This window comes from Xenopus tropicalis, chromosome 4 (assembly GCF_000004195.4).
Source record: "Xenopus tropicalis strain Nigerian chromosome 4, UCB_Xtro_10.0, whole genome shotgun sequence".
Taxonomy (NCBI): Eukaryota; Metazoa; Chordata; class Amphibia; order Anura; family Pipidae; genus Xenopus; species Xenopus tropicalis.
The window spans coordinates 24,243,879-24,264,202 of NC_030680.2; the positions used below are offsets into that span (position 1 = coordinate 24,243,879).

A 20,324-nucleotide genomic window follows, 5' to 3' on the forward strand; every position below is an offset into this window, starting at 1 on the left:
AAACATTTGCTTGCCACTTTTCTATCCGGTAATTCAGGCTATGTGATTGAGAAGATTTTTACACTAGTGTCACACAGGGCTAATTCTCGGCCTGCAATAAAACACAGGCCGAGAATCTGCCGCTACACTGGCTCCTGCCTGCAACTGGAAGCATTGTCTCTGCCTAACGGAACCTCCTTTCTTCTAAACGGAATGGGTGCCCTTGTCAGTTGGAAGGGCCTACTGGTAAATAAAGCATTAGAGAGATTATTTTATGATCCCTTTATATATCTATACATAGTTATGGCGCCTCTTCTCCAGTGTAAACAGACCCTACTTGTCCAGTGTTTCTTCATAACGGAGAAATTCCATACCCTTTACCATCTTAGTTGTCCTTCTCTGGACCCTCTCTAATTCAATAATGTTCAGTTTGAGCACTGGAGACCAAAACTGAACAGCATATTCTAGATTGGGCCCTCCCAGCGCTCTTTAAAGGGGAAGAATAAAGCCCTCCTCCCATTAGGTTTGACTATTTCACTCTGCTGCGCACCCGGTGTGAAGATCATAGAAATGGAAAAGGACCACTCGGTGGGGCTCCTACAGAAATTCCCAGAGCTGGTGCAGATTTCAGCAAGCGGGAGCACCATTACAGGGATTAGTTAAGCTAAAATTTAGCACCCGCAATAATTTGAACTTTTCTTCTTTAAAGGAAATCTATACCCCTAGAATGAATACTGAATCAACAGATAGTTTATATTATGTTAAGTGACCTATTAAAGAATCCTACCAAAGTTACATCCTTTTCCTTGAGCGACCATTTAGTGATGGGCTGTGTGCTCCCTCAGAGGTCACCTGACAGGAAACAATGCAGCTCTAACAGGAGGTATTGTGGGAGTAAAAGAAAGAACTTTGTCCATTAATTGGTCGATGTGCCCTAACATGTATGTGTGCCTTGGCTTGTTTGTTTGCACTGTGAATCCTATGATCCCAGGAACGGTCCTTAAGTACTGACACCAGAAATCAAACCGTTTCTTTTTCATTTATTATACCATTATCTTTGCATGCTAATAATAGTTTTGAATAAAAGTATTTGACCAAAACTTTTACATTATCTGATACCCCATGTTTCTCTATAAGGGGGCTGCCATGTTTATGCAGCAGTAGTCCCTTAGCATTAGAAGCTATAACTGACAGGTTGAGAAGGGACAGTCAGGTTGGAAAAGCAGTCAGGAACTGCAAGTAACAATTACTTACAAAAGCAGTCCATTCAGCAAAAAATGATCTACATGACCTATAGGTAACATTTCATATATATTAATATTTTGAAGTTATTTTTCACTGTCAGTATCACTTTAATTCTTAAAATGGCAATTTTCTATTTAGGAGTACCCAATAGTACATACTAGTAAAAATGTGTATTTTTATTCAGGTAAAGCAGGGTTTTACATATGAGCTTGTTTATGCAATATATTTTTATAGAGACCTTTGTTGTTTGGGGTATAGTTTTCCTTTAAAAATACTCATTGCAAGTAATTTAGGGCAGTGAGCTCTTAGGTTATATTTAATTGCCACTACTAAGTTGGGGCAAGCAAACACCTTTTGATCCATAACCCCAATTTAAACTGGTAAAAAAGATTGCTGTACAGAACTTCCAGGAAGTTGCATTTGTTTGCTTTGACCATGCAGTCCCTGCAGTGCTTTTCTGTTATGTTACAGATATGTCTAGTTCATAGCCAACAATACAGACCAACATATGAGAGATACTTGGATCCTTGTTACTGAGGGAATGCCAGGACCATAGGAATTATTTGAATCTACTTTATTGACCTTTTTCTAATACTTAATATTTGGTTAGTACTTGTGCACATTTTACATCTTAAGTATTAAGTTCCACTTGAACACCTTACTAAATCTAAACCGTAATTCAGATTAAATCGGTCTCTTTAATTTGTCCAAAAAGTGCTAGCTTTTAAAGGGGATGTTCAGGGTATTGGTCATTATCCATTGCAATTAAGGCAAACTTAATATTAAGGCAACTTGCATTATTCTAAAGTCAGGGGAATAGGGTACATGATATACTTTCAATTCTAGACAGTGAGTAGTAACATCTGGGAAGTGCAGACTGGAAAGTGATTGCTGTGCTAGAAGCATAGAGACAGGTAAAGACTATATGATTGAAAGCTGAGATCTTTAAATACCCATAGGACAGGTAGGGGTGACTTAAAAAAAAATAGTTTTGGATTATCACTTTTCAACTTCAGAATTAGGGGCAGGTGTGTCTAAAACATCTCTAATAGGAAGTCGTCAACAACGACTGGTGGGAGGGGCAAGTGGGTAGTTGGCTAATTAGTTAAACTAATTTAAACACTTTTTAAGGACTTCCACTGAAGACCTTTTTTTTTTTTTTTTTTTTTTTTTTTTTTTAATCTTCAGCTTGAATTTGACTTGGCAGCTTGAATTCCTCAAATCCGCTGAACCGGAAGTCAGCTTTGCACTGATGACCTAAAGCACCTAAGCTTTTTTTTTTTTTTCTTTTCTTTCTGTGACTTAGGGACTGAAAGTACTGGGGTTGGGGGGCAGTGGTTTTGGAGTGGAAAGTGGTTTTTCTTTTCTTTTCTTTCTGTGACTTAGGGACTGAAAGTACTGGGGTTGGGGGGCAGTGGTTTTGGAGTGGAAAATTGGATTGTTAGTTGTTGATAGTATTGATGCATAAATTGCATGTTATTCTCAGCTCTAGCAACTACTTACATTTATAGATGTCAAGTTTGTAGGAGCATTTGTTCATTTGTCTAGTCATGCTGGTGCTATGTTAAGACTTTTCAGACTGTGTTATGTCATAGTGTTCTGTGTCCATTATACATCCTTGGCGTGAGCGTTGACTCCCATAGTGCCATATGCAACAGTTTGCCAGTTTGCCACCTAAGGTGGCTATATATGCTAGAAAATCCAGTGGAGCAAGGACAGCTTCATTGTTGTTGTGGTTGCCCCTCTATTAGTTTATATCGATCTTGAGTATGATTGGCTCATTGGTCCAGGGGGGAAATAACTGGATAAGCCCAGATTGTCTCCAACTCATGTATGGTCAAATCATGCAAAGATGAGCTTGCATGGTGTCCTGCGCAAATGAGGGCATCTTTAGGTGTATGGCCAAGTAAACTCCAAGGGTTAAGTATATTTAAGTCCAGTTCCAATATGGGAACTTCAGATTGAAATTATTTGAATATTAGTAGACCTGTTTTAAACTTTTTATTTATTGGCCTTACTGTCTGTGTCCGAGCTGCAACTGAGTTTTTGTTGAGATCACCGACCCTAGCAACCAACATAGATATTGTATTGACTGGTTCTCCCTTGGCTTTGAGCACCATGAGTTCCCCTTTTAAGAAAGTGTCAAAGTTTTGCAAGGATCTAATGGGATTAGCACAGTAAAAATATTTAAAGTATAGATGTGTCGTTTTATTAGATCCATTGAAAATGCTATTACTATAGCAAGTCATCTGGGGCCACAGCTTCAGAGTTATGACTTTACAATTATGGCAAGTACTTGTCTTTTAGCCTTAAATAAAATCTGGCCCCCTAATATATATATCCTTTTGCTTGTCTTAGCGCAATATAAATGATTCTAAGTTCACATGGCAAGTGTGAAACTGTAGCTATAAAGCATGTATTATTTGGGGTCACTTTAAGATACAAGTCAGTACATTGCTGAGGGGCCCTTTTCACAGTCTTTTTTTCCTTATTCCTAAGGACCCTGCTTTCTGTTGGACTTTGATGGACTTATCTATTGCCTTCACCTGCCCAGTTCCGTGAGACTCCCCTAATGCCGTCTCGCCACGGAGAAAAATACTGACATTTCACAGTAACATGTTTGCAGTAGTATGCATCTGTTCATTTCTTTCAATGCTTTGCTTTTTAGTTGCCTGCAGTTTACATTTTACTCTCATGGTTTAGAATCATGACTGGTATAAAAAAAAGCAAATTGGTTAAATAGTAGCTACTTACAAAGAAAATATTGTGATTTTGAGTAACATGTTGTGAAGTATATTGCCAACTCTTCTACTGGATAACACGCCATCTGTTTTCCAAAGGTTTTCAGGTTTACAGTCCAAAATTTTCTTAGCCTGTCTTAGCATAATCCAATGTTAGATATATAAAACACTGAAGGAGAACTAAAGTTGAACTAAGAATTGTTCTACACATGTTATACCATATGTCTGTTCTTCTGTCACAGTCTGATAGCAGCGAAGATCTGCTTCCAGATATTAGGAACCAACTCGCAATGTACAGGGAATGCTTGGGTCTTTTGGATAAGGGCTTTATAAAATTCACCTTGCAAACTGATAATAAATTTCAGATTCATGGTACTTGACCAAAAGACCAGTGCATTATACTTATTAACAGTAATTATCAGACCTGAAGCTTCAGCTACTGTGACAAATCCTTGCTTTGTGCTAATGTGACTTGCAGAAGGCAACCTTAAAGGCATGAACCATTGCAGCTATAGAGCAATTGAACATCTGAACATCTGAACTGGTACAGTAAGTCAGTACAGATATGGGATCAGTTATCCTGAAACCCACTATCCATCTCCCATAGACTACATTATAAGCACATTTTCATTTTTTACATGTATTTCCTTTTTCTCTGTAATAATAAAACAGGACCATGTACTTGATGATGATAACGAAGATATAAGCAATCTTTATTGGAGGCAAAACAATCCTATAGGGTTTATTTAAAGTTTCAATCATTTTTTGTAGACTAAAGGTATGGTGACCTAAATTATTGGAGGTGCAACTGGCATTTTTACTACTTCCTTAGCCAAAACACCCCTTAGGGCTCTGGCACACGGGGAGATTAGACGCCCGCGACAAAACTCCCTGTTTGCGGGCGACTAATCTCCCCGGATTGCCATCCCACCGGCGAAAATGTAAATCGCCGGTGGGATGGCATACGCGGCGGCGCAATTTCAGTGAAATTGTGCAAGTTGCCTCGAGAGGAAACTTTGCGTGATTTCACTGAAATCGCGCCGCCGCGTATGCCATCCCACCGGCGATTTACATTTTCGCCGGTGGGATGGCATTCCGGGGAGATTAGTCGCCTGAGACACGGGAGATATGTCGCGGGCGACTAATCTCCCCGTGTGCCAGAGCCCTTAGGACCTAAATATTAATACTGACTGATTCACAAACAACATTGTTGCTTCTATTTACACAGAAAATTGTTCATCCAGCAAAATCTGGCCACTAAATCGTTGGTAATAAGATGAGCTTTGTTTAATGTAGGAAATAATCAACACACAGACCCAAGAGAATGTAACTGGTTTAAAAAAAATCTGTGTGCTTGTGTTTTGTTTGTAGGATTGCCACTATTGTGACAAAATGGTTTCATCTTGTTGAGATTATCTTTGTGTGTAGTTGTTTGTTTATAGTATATACATATGGTTTATACATTGCAGCACAGGTCTTATGAGGTGAAAGCTAGATAATTGCTACCTTTTAGTTGCTAATTTTTGATGTTGTAAGACCTCTGTGCTTTTAACTCTTATTATAGCTAAAGAGTTAATCAAACACTGTGGGTTTTTTCATTCCCTATAAACAGCCAAAAATGTTTTGAAAAAGAATCTTGAGATTTTACATGCTTATTGAACAGGAATAATGTGCAATGACTATACAACTGCGGAGCCAGCTAATCAAGGCTTCCCTTTTAACAGACCCAATTCTAGTAATATAACTACTGATGCATGGGTCACTCGGGAGGAAATTCAAAAGAGACTTGAACATATATAGGTAAACAAAGAACCAGGACCGGATGCTATTCATCCCAGGGTATTAAACAAGCTGTGATTACCAAACCGTTTCACTTATTTCAGGATTCATTAAGGTCTGGCATTGTTCCGAGAGACTGGTGATTTGCTAATGTGGTGCTGTTTAAAAAAGGATCCCGTTCTCAGCCTGAAACCTATAGGCCTGTTAGTCTGACATCAGTAGTAGGAAAGCTTTTGGAAGGGGTTATAATGAGCACAATTTAACAAAGCTGATTTTATTGGTTTTACTATGCGCAGTGCAAGGTAGATTGTTGCCACTTGTAAGGATTAAGATGGCCATACACAGGCAGATTTAATCTGGAGACTAGGCTCCTTCAGGCCATTTCAGTAGCTTACCTGTCCTTGTATGGGGCCCTCCAACAGGTCTGACAAATATCTGCCCGAAAATTGGCCATCAGCAATTGGTTGCTCAGGCAGGAATTATTCTCCTGTCGGCTCAAGGACTCTGCCGGCTTGTTGATTCCATCCTCTCTCTGATGGCCATTATCTCTATAGTTGTGATCCAGTCGTTTGGCCATAAGGGCAACAATTGTATCAGATAGATATCCCTCGCCATCGGTGGGCTTATCGGGAAAAGATCTGCTTGTTTGGTAACCTCTTCAGACAAGCAGATCTCCGCATGTAAGGCCAGCTTAGAAGCACCCAGACCCAGCTGAGAATCTTGTCTTTAGTATTGAAAACTGTGTGTCATTTCTGAGACAATCATTTCCAACCGCAGCAGGATTTGGTCACTTTTTTTTCCCCCAGCTGAACAATATACTGACTGAGAATATGTCCTGTGTGTCACAGGCCTTAGTTTATTGGTATCATATAGACTGTATTTAAAAGTTGGTCATGACTTAGAGTACAGGCACATTTGTTTAAACTAATGGTTTATTTTAATATGCCATCCATGGCCGCCGAGACTTGTGCATTGGTTTGGCATCTTAGTTTGCTGTGTTAATGCCATAGAATTCCCACATTTAGGCTGCTGTAACAAAGGTCAAGGGCAAAACTTTTGTAAGAATTAACAGGTAAAGGGATTTTTGAATTTGATGTTATAGTTTTTATTACAACACTGCATGCCTTGCTTAGCTCTACCATTTAAAATGTTATTTTGAAATTTGATAGTTTTAATAATGTGTAAGCAGCCATCTTGTTTTATTATGCATGCTGCTTTGCTTGCAGTGACAGCCAGCACAGCACTGTGTAAATGCTTTCAGGCAACTACTGCCTCCACTGTTTATTACATCCTGTCATCGGTGGAGGTTTTTCTCTTCTTAATATGCATTCATGCACTGCCCTGCAGCAGAACTACTAAATATTTTGGAGATAATTTTGACATGTTGGATCCTGAAACTATAAATTGTAGGGTAGCCTGCTTCTTGGAAGGTCTCCTGGTAACTGATCATTGTGTGTGAATACTATAAGCACTTTAGATTGTAAGCTCCACTGGGGCAGGAGCTCATGTTAATGGGCTGCATAAATGTATTGGCGTTCTATGTTGGCGTTGTGTATTTGGGGATGTTGGTACCTACTGCAGCTCACTGTTTATTATAAATATAGGATGTGGGGATATTAGGGTTGCCACCTTTATGTTATGAGAGGTGGGTATTTGCCAGATGTTTGCTCAAATATAAACATAGTTTTGAACCGAACGGCCCTAAGAAAAATGGAACCGTTTGCTGTAGCTGAAGCAGAGAAATGATATCGGCATTTAAACATGGGGCTCCTTTCAGTTCAAGCAGCTGAATTTAGGAGAGGTGTCAGGGAGAGCTGTTTGCACAATGGATAGGTAACAGGATGAGTCCTGGCTGAATGGACAAGGATCAAATGGTGGCTGTAGGGTACTGATATAAACTTGTGGGGAGCAGCAAAGAAAGGCTAGAACTTATTAAAACACAAGGGAACTGAGGGAATCCTGGGAAAAACTGGAATTGCTCAGTCTTTGCTCTTTTTGAAAAGGGGCTTCATTACAAGATTGTACAAGGCACCCTTTTAATGTGTTTTAAAAATAGCATGTTTACCCATGACAGTGTCCCTTTAGCAATATTTTCAGGGCCATATAAATAAAGTATTTTTAAGTAAGCCATACACTAAAATCTACTCGTTCGGTGAGGTCGCCAAACCAATGCGGTCCTCAATCTGACAGGAGAATTTTTGGGGAGATATCAGTTTGGTAGGCCCGTCAAATGGCCCCATACACAGGCAGGTAAGCTGCCGAATCAGTCTGAAGTACCCAAATTGGCAGTCGAAATCTGCCCTTAGTTTATGGTTTCCTTTTTAATGAAGGGTTTATCTCCCCATTATTGAATAATAGGAAAAATCGCTTATTCTGTTTATATAAGATAAATAATAAATTCTTTGCCTATTGCTTTCCTTAGCTGACATGTTTCCTTAAAAGTTACATAAATTATACAGACAAAGCCTTTTTGTGCCATGACACTTTGTGACAGATTTGTAGGTGGTAATGAAAAGCATTTGTATTGTGCAACTTATTTGAATGACTCAAAGAAATGCCTGCTAATGTGGTCTAAGACTTCCATATTTTGTAACATTAGCTGAATCTTCCCGTGCCCTTTGTCTTGTGATATTGCAGATGTTTTGATACCCAAATGTTGCAACATTGCCTATTGCTATTGTTACAAAGGTTTAGACTGTAAGTTCTGATAACCAGGTGTTTATCACCCACTCCTTCTGTTACCACTGATCAATGCTGAGTCTTATCCAAGTTAGTCTGTATTGGACACACCGCAAGTAACCTTTGATTCCAGATTATTAGTAGCTGGTCCCTAGGTGGTATTGGTACATAAAGGCTGCTTTATGGTGCAGAAGCCATGTAATAGGACTGTGACTGGTGGGGCAAATCTTTATGGGCACATTTAATTAGATTTTGTCATGAAGCAAGGCAGACTGTGAAGGACCTGCTGGTGTTTCCCAGTCCTAACACTATTTACAACTTGTCCGCTGTGTGTTTCTTCAGTGGGGAAAATGTGTAAGCCAGGGGTCCCCAACCTTTTTTTTTTTTTTTTTTTTTTTTTTACCCTTGAGCAAGATTCAAATGTGAAAAGAGTTGGGGAGCAGCACAAGCATGAAAAATGTACCTGGGGTACCAAATATGGGCTGTGATTGACTATTAGGTAGCCCCTATGTGGACTGGCAGCCTACAAGAGATTATTTGGCAGTACACCTGTTTTTTAGCCCCAACCCAGGAATTCAAAAATGAGCATGTGCTTTGGGGTTCATGAGCAACATGTTGCTGTGAGCCACTGGTTGGGGACCACCAGTGTAAGCTTTATTTATAATAAGGTTGTTTCTGTTATAGAATTGCAGTGTGGTTTTAAAAGTCGTTTTTACCCCTTAGTTTTTAAATATTAACATCTTATGCATTTTACTTTCCCAACAGTCAAGTATGTTTTGGAAATTCGACCTACATTCATCATCTCACATAGACACTCTTTTGGAAAGAGATGAGGTGACGCTAAAGGAATTGATGGATGAGGAGGATATATTGCAAGAATGCAAGGCCCAGAATCGAAAGCTTGTGGAGTTTTTATTAAAAGCTGAATGCTTAGAAGACTTGGTGACTTTCATAACTGAGGAACCACCCCAAGACATGGATGAGAAGATAAGATACAAGTAAGCACTTTAAAAGTTGGCTTCATTGTTATACTTTAGTTTTTTGTTCTTTCTTCTAACAAACTTGATTTGTATACCAGTATTCAAGGCTGTTACATTATAGCTATTATGAGCATTCCCAGGGCTTATAAACATACATTTAGTAACTGAAATGCAGCAACCATGACAAACCTGGTCAGTGCATCTTTGCTATATAATGGCAGGGGCACCCAGGGTGTCACTGGGCATTCTCTTCTGAAATCAATTAGTAGCTCCCTTGGTAGGTGTTAAAACACTCAAAAATTTTTCTTCTGATGCCTGGTGCACTTGCCTGCATTGAACAAGGGTGATTTAGTGAGTGTTTTGTCTGCACCCATCGATACTAGGGCTCAGGAATATGCTTGTGCTATTGCCTTAAGGGTACTTCTACACAGGCATTTTTTTTGAAGGGTAGTTATAAGTTTTATTGCTGCCCTTGCCTATAATGGTACAGTCACACAAGGCGTATTGTTAGCCTGTGAATAACTAACAATATGCCGTTCAAGAACTCATCCAAGCCCCTCTTTTAGGCATTAACAGAATCTGCCATCACAACATCACTAGGACGGGCATTCCCCAACCTCACTGCCCTCACCGTGAAAAACCCCCTACACTGCTTCTAATGGAAACTCTTAAGTACATGTGCAGACACAAGGAGATATTTTTTTTTTTCCTTTATAAAGTGTACAGGCATGTTGTCAGCCCTAACAGTCAGTGTCACTGACAAGGAGGTTAGTGTCAATGTATAGGCTCTACATTTCTGCATTCAATTGAATGTAAATTGTGTTGCCTAGCTCCCCCAGGCAGATAATGAGTTAAGTGCAATCTTATAAATGTTTATATAAATATTGAGTTTTTTTTTGCGGTTACCCGCTGAGAAAGCAATTCATTATTATTGCCTGTTTTATAGCTTTACAGCAGATGCTTGGAACACATTTTTTCCTTCTGCTATTAGAGCATGAGATCCAAAAAAGCAATTAAGTATATGCTTTAGTTTTTTTTAGGTATTGTCTTGAAAAATAATGGTTTAACCCAGCAGCCTTTGTATTTTTTTTCAGTATAAGTTCACTTTGAGGTCCAGCATTCGCTCAGTGCACCTGTGATGAAGACCACAGGCCTAGATAGTCTTGGAACCTAGCTGAATGAATATTTGACAGTTGTCCCAAACAATATCTGACCTTTAGGCAGGGCTTAAGAGGCATTCTCCCCCATATTCTACTGTACAGCGATGTGTACATAAGTAGCGCTTTATAAATTAAAATATACATAGATACATATTTGAGATTTAAAGGGGTAGTCTACAAACTTTTAACAGTGATATAGACAATGATAATTCTGGAAACATTTACAGCTGTGTATTTTGTATTTTAACTATTTTGCTTTATGTAGGGTCTGAATAGTAATAAAAAGTAACCAGAAAACAGAGCAAAAATGTATTGGCTGCCATTGGAAAGCTACATGGAGGCAGAAGAGGAAGAAAGTCATAGCTAAATACATTTAAATAAATTTCACTCCAAACACAAATGTGTTTATTCCCATTTACTCAAAGTACAGCAGTTACAAACCAATGTAAAATGTTTTGTTTTTACACTCAGCCCTTATCCTGGAAATGGAATGTGCAAATACGGTCTGTTTAGGATCGAATCAATATGAACAGCTGTTTCCAGCAATGACCGGTAGTAACCCAGCACTGAACTGAATAGGATAAATTGTGATCACTAAAAAATACGTATAGATTAAAACAGTTGGTCGTTCATTCATGGAATTTTCTGCTTGATCTTTGTCACATGCCCTTTTAGCATTACTAAGTTTTCTTTGTTTGCTACTAAGATTTTGTCAATGGGTTTATGGCGCTTGGGCAGCTAATACCTTAAAAATGCAACCAATTTGTGGTGCTATGTGTTGGCTATAGCTAGCTTGTGGTCCTAATAACTTATGAATTGCAGCTCCTAGCAGTACTGGAGAGACTTGAATTGCTGAATGAGCATTGTTGGTGTGAGGTATGGCTGTCTTTTAGTTCAAATGAAACTTGCCCTGATTAAGCAGCAGAAGATCAGAACCCCCATCTGAAGCTATCTTCTATTTGCTCCCCAATGGGTGCTATTAAGACTGCTGGAAGGACTTAGTAACGTAGTAAGTTAGGATGAAAAAAGACATACATCCACCAAGTTCATCCTTTCTGCCCATATATAACCTGCCTAACTGCTAGTTGATCCAGAAGAAGGCAAAAAAACCCATCTGAAGCCTCTAATTTGCTGCAGAGGGGAAAAAATTCCTGACTCCAAGATGGCAATCAGTCCAGTCCCTGGATCAGCTTGTACTAAGAGCTATCTCCCCTAACCCTGTATTCCCTCACTTGCTGAAAAGCCATCCAACCACTTCTTGAAGCTATATGACTGATTTAGGGAGAGAATTCCACTACTACATAGCTGGAAAATAAAGCATCTGGGTATATTGTGTGGTCCCTTTGAATATTTACATATAGTTACCATACCCCCTTAAATTCCAGTGTAAGCAACAACAACTTGGCTATAATTAAGGCCTTCCATACTTTTTATCAGCTTAGTCATTTGTTGGATTATCTCTCTAACTTTGGAGTACTGGAGGCCAAAACTGCCTCCCATTTATATTCGCAGACACAATGAGCAAAGTGCAATATTGACCGCCGTCATAATGTTCCCCCCCCACAATGCAGCATTTTTTCCCAGAATGCACGTGTCTTTGCAGCTGCAAGTGAGCATAGCATAATCAGAAGGTGGTGGTTGCCCCAGGGTTCTGCATCAGTTGGTGCAGGAGCCGTCGATTTCAGAACTGAAAGCTGGAAGGGCTGAGCAGTGCCGAGCACAACTAGACAGAAGTGTGAAGACCTCATTTTGATGTGCATTAAAGCACTTTTATTAAAGGTACTTGCAACTCACTATGTGGGGAAAAGTGCAAGTTGCCCACCGCGGCTGTAAATGAGCCCTTATATCTTTTTGGTCCTTTTTGCAGCTGACTGGCATTGTTGCTACAGCTAGGTTTATTGTCAGCCCGAATGAATGTAAAAGCAAAATGTTAAAAATGTAGGACATTTTTTGGAATTTTTTATTTTTCCGTTCCTGGCGTATAACCTTGCATTTATCAACACCAGATCTCTTCTGCACTTAGCTGTCCAGGCTGCCAGTTTGTCTGTCCCCCCTGCAATGATGCCACACCATTAATGGGTTTAATTGGACCGCATGGTTTTATGCACTGATACATTACTTACAATGCCCTACCCTTTTTATGTAACTGAGTAGTTTCATGGTACTGTTCACATAAGCCACAAAACTACCCAAACAGCTATAGTATTTGTTGAAGTGCGTTAGCTCTCAATTTTACTTTTTGTGCAAAAAAAATTTAGTGCTTACTTTGTATATAACTGTTGCTCAGCAAATGTAACTGTATACAGAGTACTTCTTCTCCTAACCTCTGTCTTTTTTGCAAGCTGGCTGCTAGAAAAAGTTATCTGGGGGTCACACTACTTTTGGCTTATCTTGGAGCCAAGAGATTGCGCTCTCCCAAACTTCTGCTGATGCTGCTGAAACGTTCTGAAACTATGTAGTAAAAGCAATATTCTGTGTGTTCCGGCTGTATGGGTTCATACTTGTACTTCAACAGGCACAGTCTGTTATCTGGAATCCTTAGGACTTGGGATTTGCTACATCAGGAATCTTTTTGTAATTTGGATCTCCATGCCTTAAGTCTGCTAAATATTTTTAAACATCTAGTGAACCCAAAAGGATTGTTTTGCCTCCAATATGGATTCATGCAGCTTAGTTACCATATAGTACAAACTAATCTCCCATAGACTCTGGTATAAGCAAATAGTTCTAGTTTTTAAAAATGATTTCTTTTGTCTCTGTAATAACAGAGTAACAGTACCTTGTACTTGATCCCAACTAAGAAATATTTACCCCTTATTGGGGGCAGAACAGCCCTATTGGGTTTATCTAATGGTTAAATTATTCCCTTTTCTCTGTAATAATAAAACAGTACCTGTACTTGATCCCAACTAAGATATAATTACCCCTTATTGGGGGCAGAACAGCCCTATTGGATTTATTTAATGGTTAAATGATTCCCTTTTCTCTGTAATAATAAAACAGTACCTGTACTTGATCCCAACTAAGATATAATTACCCCTTATTGGGGGCAGAACAGCCCTATTGGGTTTATTTAATGGTTAAAGGATTCCCTTTTCTCTGTAATAATAAAACAGTACCTGTACTTGATCCCAACTAAGAAATAATTAATCCTTACTGGAGGCAAAACAAGCCTATTGGGTTGATATAATATTTAAATGATTTTTAGCAGACATAAGCTATGTAGATCCAAATTATGGAAATATCACTTATCCAGAAAAACCCAGGTCCCAAGCATTCTGGATAACCGCTCCCATACCTGTACTGGATCTTCTAAAAAATAAACTACACAGCACCGTTTAATCGCATATGTATTAATAAATGACATGAGTTAAAAATGTAAGTGGCGGCAGTTGATATGCTAATCTAGCTATTTTACTGCTTTGTATACTGAAGATTTAAGGGCCACTGATCATGGCTCCTACAGACTTAGGGAATTTAGAGAAAATGTTGTTAGGATAGTAAAAGTATTTAAATTCTTGCCAGTCCTTTAGATTATAAGCTTTTTCGAAATAGGGCCCTCTGATCCTATTTTTACTTTTTAACCCATAAGACATTCTGTGCATTAAGCTACCAAGCAATGCCCTTTATAGCAAAACTGATTGTTTGTCCATTTGGGATTGTTAGTTAAGATGAAAGTTTTGAAATATAAGCATTGGGGCTAGTGGGCATGTTCAAGAAATATTTATACCATATTTTATTTATTTTGATATAGGTATCCTAATTTGTCTTGTGAGCTGCTAACCTCTGATGTGTCCCAGATAAATGACCGACTAGGAGAAGATGAAGCTTTACTCAAGAGACTATATGCCTTTCTTTTGAATGATCCTCCATTGAATCCTTTGCTTGCCAGCTTCTTCAGCAAAGTGTTAAGCATTTTAATCAGCCGGAAACCAGAACAGGTATGTAAAAAAAAAATATTATGATGATCTTTCTTAGTTAGAACTGGTGGGGAGGAATGTATTTTTTTTTGTTTTTGTTCAAGACCTCTGAGCTTTGGTCAGTGCATCCATTAGCCTATAACAAGGTAACAGATACTGATATATCACTAATTATGCCTCTGCTTTAGGACAGTAAATAAGCTTTCGTTCCAAATCTCACCCAAACTGACTTTCAAGGTGGCATTTTAGTGTATCTAAATAGGCACTCTTCTCAGATTTAAAACTGGACATACAAGTACCATTGATATAGTACAAAACTTCATGCAATTTTTGACACGTGTGGTGCCCTGCTGAGTCTGACTAATACCCATGTACTGTTGATGTCAAAGATTCTGGAATCTGACATGTTAAAACATTTTACCTGCCAATGCACTATTATCCAATTAATGGGGCATTAGCATGCAGCAGCTCATCTTCCTGTTTCTATCATTTTTTGCACACTGCTCAAGCTATACGAATGTGGTCATATTGTGTGTGGCCCCTTGTACACTGTCTATTAAACCCGTGGGCTTTTCAAGGGAAGAGAGTAGGTGATTGGCCCATGAATGGCTACTCCTGAGCCTCTCTGGGTGTCCAGCTCTGCTTGAATTTTTTTTCTTTTTATGCACACGCTATTAGTTATCCTGTCATTATTTGGTCTATTTGCTGCTGACTAGTTATAGCACTGAAATGGCCCAGGTAGGCCACTGCAGCATAAGAAAGTTTATTCTTTTTACTTACAAAAGCTGACCATATATGGGATGTAAAAGCTGCCTGCTTGTCTCAATGGGTCTGTCCAACTCGTATCTGTCCTGAAACCTACTGCCCAATTGGGCAGCTTTGAAAATCTCATCAGACGAGAAGTCCATTAGCAAGCCCCCTTGGGCCATCAATCTGATACTCTTTTGGCACAGCAAATGGGGGGCTAAATTGGGCCCAGATCTGCTTTGTGGTGACCTCATCAATGAACAGATCTATTTGGCCATGGCCACCTTTAGTGAGTCTCATAGTTTAGATTTAAGGTGGCCATACACGGTCACTCCACACCGACACAGACTGTTTATTGCTATGTGTATAGGTTTTCCCTATCACCTGCCTGACTTGTGGCTTTCAGCTTTTGGTTATTTATTGAGCAAGGATCACATTGGTCTCCCTAGGCCTGAATTACGATCTGATTGCTGGCAATTTGTACATATAAGAGCCATTTCCTCACTTTAAGAATTTCGGAACAACATTCTTGAATGAAAGGAAAAATCGGCAGGGAATGCATCCCTGAGACTAGCCAAGACCAGATTGTTTGTTTGTGTTCTCCTCTAAAATAGAATTTTTTGTGGCCACCTAGCTGTTACAAATACTTTATCCAGCATTCAGCAGTACCTGTGTTTGTAATGGAGGAGCTGCTGCAAATCCATAAGGCTTCACATTTATTTTATCTTCCTGTTAATGTTCAGCACATTATTGTATTCACATTATTCTACACAGGAAAGCCTTTTAATTCGCTTAGCTCTATTAATTCACTGAGTGGGAGATGCCATTTTCTGGGATATATCTCTCATAGAATGCAGTGTTGACATGAGAATGGCCTTGTTTCCTTTGGCAAGCCAGACCCAGCAGATTTTGTGGGTTATTTTGTTCTGCAATGCTCCAGTTTTCATTGAAAGGAAATATATTTGTATTCTGCGTATACTGAAATGTTTAGTAAAACGTGTTTTATTCAGGGTGGTTGATATAGTTGGTCACGTTGGTGAGAGCTGCTTGGTTTGGTTGTACAAGTATGAGAGCACTTAAAGTCAGATAAGGGTTATTTTGGAATTAGAGGCTTTACACTGAAATTGGTTTCAGTGGTCTGAAATACAGTGAAATCTCAGTATTTAGAGCAGATTTTGGCAACAGGCTGTGGGTTTTGTGGTGTTTTGTGGCACTAGGATGCTACCTATAGTTAAAGGGGCTGTTCACTTTAAATTAACTTTTAGTATAAAATATATTGATATTCTAGGACAATTCTCAATTGGTCTTCATTTTTATTTTTTGTGGTTTTTCAGCTTTTTGATCAGCAGCTCTCCAGTTTAGAATTTCAGCAGCTGTCTGGTTGCTGGGGCCTTGCACTACAACTAGGCAGTGGTTTGCGCAAGAGTAGAATAAGAATAGGAGAGGGACTATATAGAAAGATAAGAAATACAAAGTAACAATAAAATTGCAGCCTCACAGGGAAAGAGTTATTTGGCTGCTGGGCTCAATGACCCCTATTTGAAAGCTATAAAGAAGCAGAAGAAAAACGTAAATTAAGAAACAATAATAAAAACAATAAATAAGACCAATTGCTACGTTGCTAGGGTTAAGACATTCTATAATATACTAAAAGTTTTTGTGTGCGGAGTTACTTTGTAATACTGAGAGGGTCTAAACAGAAAAGTAGTCTCTCATTTAAACAATTGCCTGGCGGCTAGGGTACATTTTGCTTGACCAATCAAGGCACTGAGTATATTATACTGAAAGTTAATTTAAAGCTTATTACCCCTTTATATGTAGGTTTGGATTTAAATATTTAATATAGGTCTTTTCAGTCTCCATTTGATTTAGTTTATCTTCTAGAATTCATTCTAGCAGATGCTCTCTTCTGCCATTCATAAAAACTGTCATAATCTTGGCCATGGTTCCTTTGGGTGCAGCAAACAAAATTAGTAGTTTCTGTCACAGACACTCCTGATAGACCTCAATCTGGTTTCTTCTTTTAAATTGGTCAAGTCTGCAATTTATGTTTATGCTCAAATTATAACACGTGAATGGATATCTATAAACTATAGTTATTATATGCTCTTATTGATTTTTTTTTTTTTTAAGATTGTGGAATTCTTAAAGAAAAAAGATGACTTTGTCAACCTGATCATAAAACACATAGGAACCTCTGCAATTATGGACTTGCTGCTACGACTTCTCACGTGTATCGAGCCACCACAACTCAGACAAGATGTCCTAAATGTAAGTTTTTTATTTTTCTATTACATTCAGTACTGTTAGTTATAGTATTCTTTTAATTAAATGTTTTTTTATTTCTTTGCCAATATTTTTCCATAGTAGATAGATTCACTGATATGTTTTCTTTTGAGTTAAATGAAGCTGTTCTCTTCTAGTGGTTAAATGAAGAGAAGATTATTCAAAGGCTTGTAGAAATTGTTCACCCGTCACAGGATGAAGATGTAAGTATGCCCTGTTCTCTTGGCCCACTACTCTGTCTAATTGTTGAGATATTACTCCGCCTCCAGGTGGCAGCAGTTTATTCTGTTTTAGGGCAACTTTATCACCGCGACTAATTGTGGCAATTTAGCTGCTATAGTTTAACGGAGATAGAAAGGTAAAAACTAAGTAAGCTTTATTAGAAAGGTCTATGTAAATACAGCCATAAGCACTCAAAAAAAATGCTGCACTGAGTCCTCTATAAAAAGAAACACAGGATTTCTTGTCCTCTTTTGTGTAAACATGTTCTTCAGTATAAGACTTTCCTCTCTCAGAAAAATCCTTCATTCCGCAGCTCTCTTCTCTCTCCCTTCTCTTGCTTCCCCCTCCAATAAGAATTCAAAACTCACTCCCCCTCCCATCAGAATGTGTGATCTGAGCTACCAACGGTTAGAGCTGCAGCAGGAAGCTACTGAGACCAAGCTAAAATGGCAGCTGCTGTCTTAAACCGATGTTAGGGCTGTGTACTCAAATATTGTTAAGCTTTCTGAAGGATAAATATAGCTTTCTAGGTGGCACTGATGTGGCTAATCTATTGGCATTAAACTGACAAAATGCCTATCCTTCTCCTTTAATATGAGACACCGTTTGCAGCTTGCCAATTAGTTGCCACAACTTTTTAAAAGTCTCATATTGCCTAAGTATAAAAAAAACCTGAATCCAATAATCAAATCAAATAAATATATAAAAATTGTTAATCTTTTGTCGTCTCTAAACAGAGGCACTCAAATGCTTCACAATCACTTTGTGAGATTATACGTCTGAGCAGAGATCAGATGCTACAAGTACAAAACAGCTCCGAGCCAGATCCACTGCTTGCCACTCTGGAAAAGTAAGCAATTTTTATCATCTTTGTTGCTCTCTTTTGAAAAAATAAAATTACAATTGCAAGTTTGTATGTTTGCTAACTTTCTTAAACCATTCTCCTGAAATATAGGACATGTTCCTTTGAAATTATAGTACCATGTAAACAGATACAAAACAGGCCTCTGTTTTGTATGCCTTAGGATGGCAGAAGTAGCTTTTGGGTCGATTTTGATTTTAGAGGTTTGATGGATCCCTATATTTAGGGGTTTGATAAGTATCATTGTTAGGACAGTTCTGACATGTCCAGTTTATGAAGAAAGAAATACTTAAGTCTTTCTCTGGGTCAGGAGAGGGATGAGAAAAAACAATTTCACACTGCTAATATGCTTTTTGCAGCAGTGCTGTTCTGTAAGGCAAAAATGACTGTTTTTCAAGCCCACTGTAATTCAGTGGTTTTTTTTTTGCTGAGTAAAGCAAAGTTATCATTCTACCTGTTTTAATAACATTTAATAATTATTAGGTTATGATTTAAGTTTTATGTGGTTTGTTTTTTTTTTTCTTCTGTATTTTTTTTTTAATATTAACGGTTTTGTTTTTTTTTTTCTCCCATTTAGGAAAGAAATTTTAGAGCAGCTTTTATCAAATATATTTTTGAAAGAGAAAAATGAATCTGCGATAGTCAGTGCAATACAGATTTTGCTGACCTTATTAGAAACAAGAAGACCGGCGTAAGTATCAGATCACTACACACCAAGCTGGTTCTGCCTTGGCCCTTATGCAGTGAATGTTTGGCATATGCTGTTTTTAAGCACTTTTGCAATTGGATACCTATAGAGAATATGCCACATGTTTCTGTTGATTCCTTTCTACCTTATAGGCAACCTGTAACTTAAAATTGACTGTTGGTTTTATATATATATTCTTCAGTTTGTCTTCATTTTTTATATAATTTTCATCTAAAAAATTGAATTGGTTGTCATTGACCCCAGTGTATCTCCAATTCATCTTGTAGTCCAAGTTTCAAACTGCTGCCTGTTTGCTAGGGGAAGTAAATGCTGGAAATCTTAAAATACAAAAAATAGACTAGCACAAACATTAAAATTACATTTAAGGTGAGATACCCCTTTTAAGCAGAGCTATACAACATTAATCATGTATGCAAATTAATATTGGTGATTAAGTAAATGCGAGCACAAAAGAAAGTGTACCAACAATCATACTGAGCCAGAATTTTAGCCAAAAAACTACTTACTCTTTGTATTATCATTGTTTCTGTTCCAAGCTAATGATATAGTTTTAGGATGCCACTGTTCCCTGCTACTTAAGCTATCCCATGTAGTCTTTAAGAAGGAAGGGGGGTGGGAATAGTGGAATATTCTGTGCAGAGAATTGGCCATAAAACCCTGCTCCTATAGCATGCATTCTACACTTAAACATTCCGACATGCTGCTGCTGCTGCGGCCACATCATGCACATACAGCGGCTAGAACCATATTTGCAATGGGAAATTACATTGGACAGATGATAGCTGACTACACATTGAATCTCCAACACTCTTTATTATGTTGGGGTTTTTGATATGTAGGTACAGGCTTCTCCCTAAGTTTGTTGCCTTCAGGAATGCACATAAATCATTTCTAATAACCTTACCGGTTCTTACCTTACTTAGCCTAGAGTAACTCTTGGTGGAATGACACAGCGAAGAATATACCCAAAGAGTGAAGTCTTCTAAATTGCTCTGAATGTCTTTGACTACATTTC

The 20,324-nt window shown here is 38.4% G+C and overlaps 1 protein-coding gene across 6 annotated transcripts in view; it reads left to right on the forward strand.

Annotated features, from left to right (window-relative positions):
* ppp6r3 (protein phosphatase 6 regulatory subunit 3) overlaps positions 1-20,324 on the forward strand; it is a 47,585-nt gene that overhangs the window by 9,157 nt on the left and 18,104 nt on the right. For 4 of the 6 annotated variants that reach the window (XM_031900204.1, XM_012961333.3, XM_031900206.1 and 1 more), the window contains exons 3-9: positions 3,724-3,852; positions 9,189-9,421; positions 14,318-14,504; positions 17,364-17,501; positions 17,654-17,719; positions 18,476-18,588; positions 19,178-19,291. In XM_031900204.1, coding sequence (XP_031756064.1) covers positions 3,841-3,852; positions 9,189-9,421; positions 14,318-14,504; positions 17,364-17,501; positions 17,654-17,719; positions 18,476-18,588; positions 19,178-19,291 — 863 coding nt within the window. In that variant the 5' untranslated portion in view covers positions 3,724-3,840. 6 annotated transcript variants of the gene reach the window in all.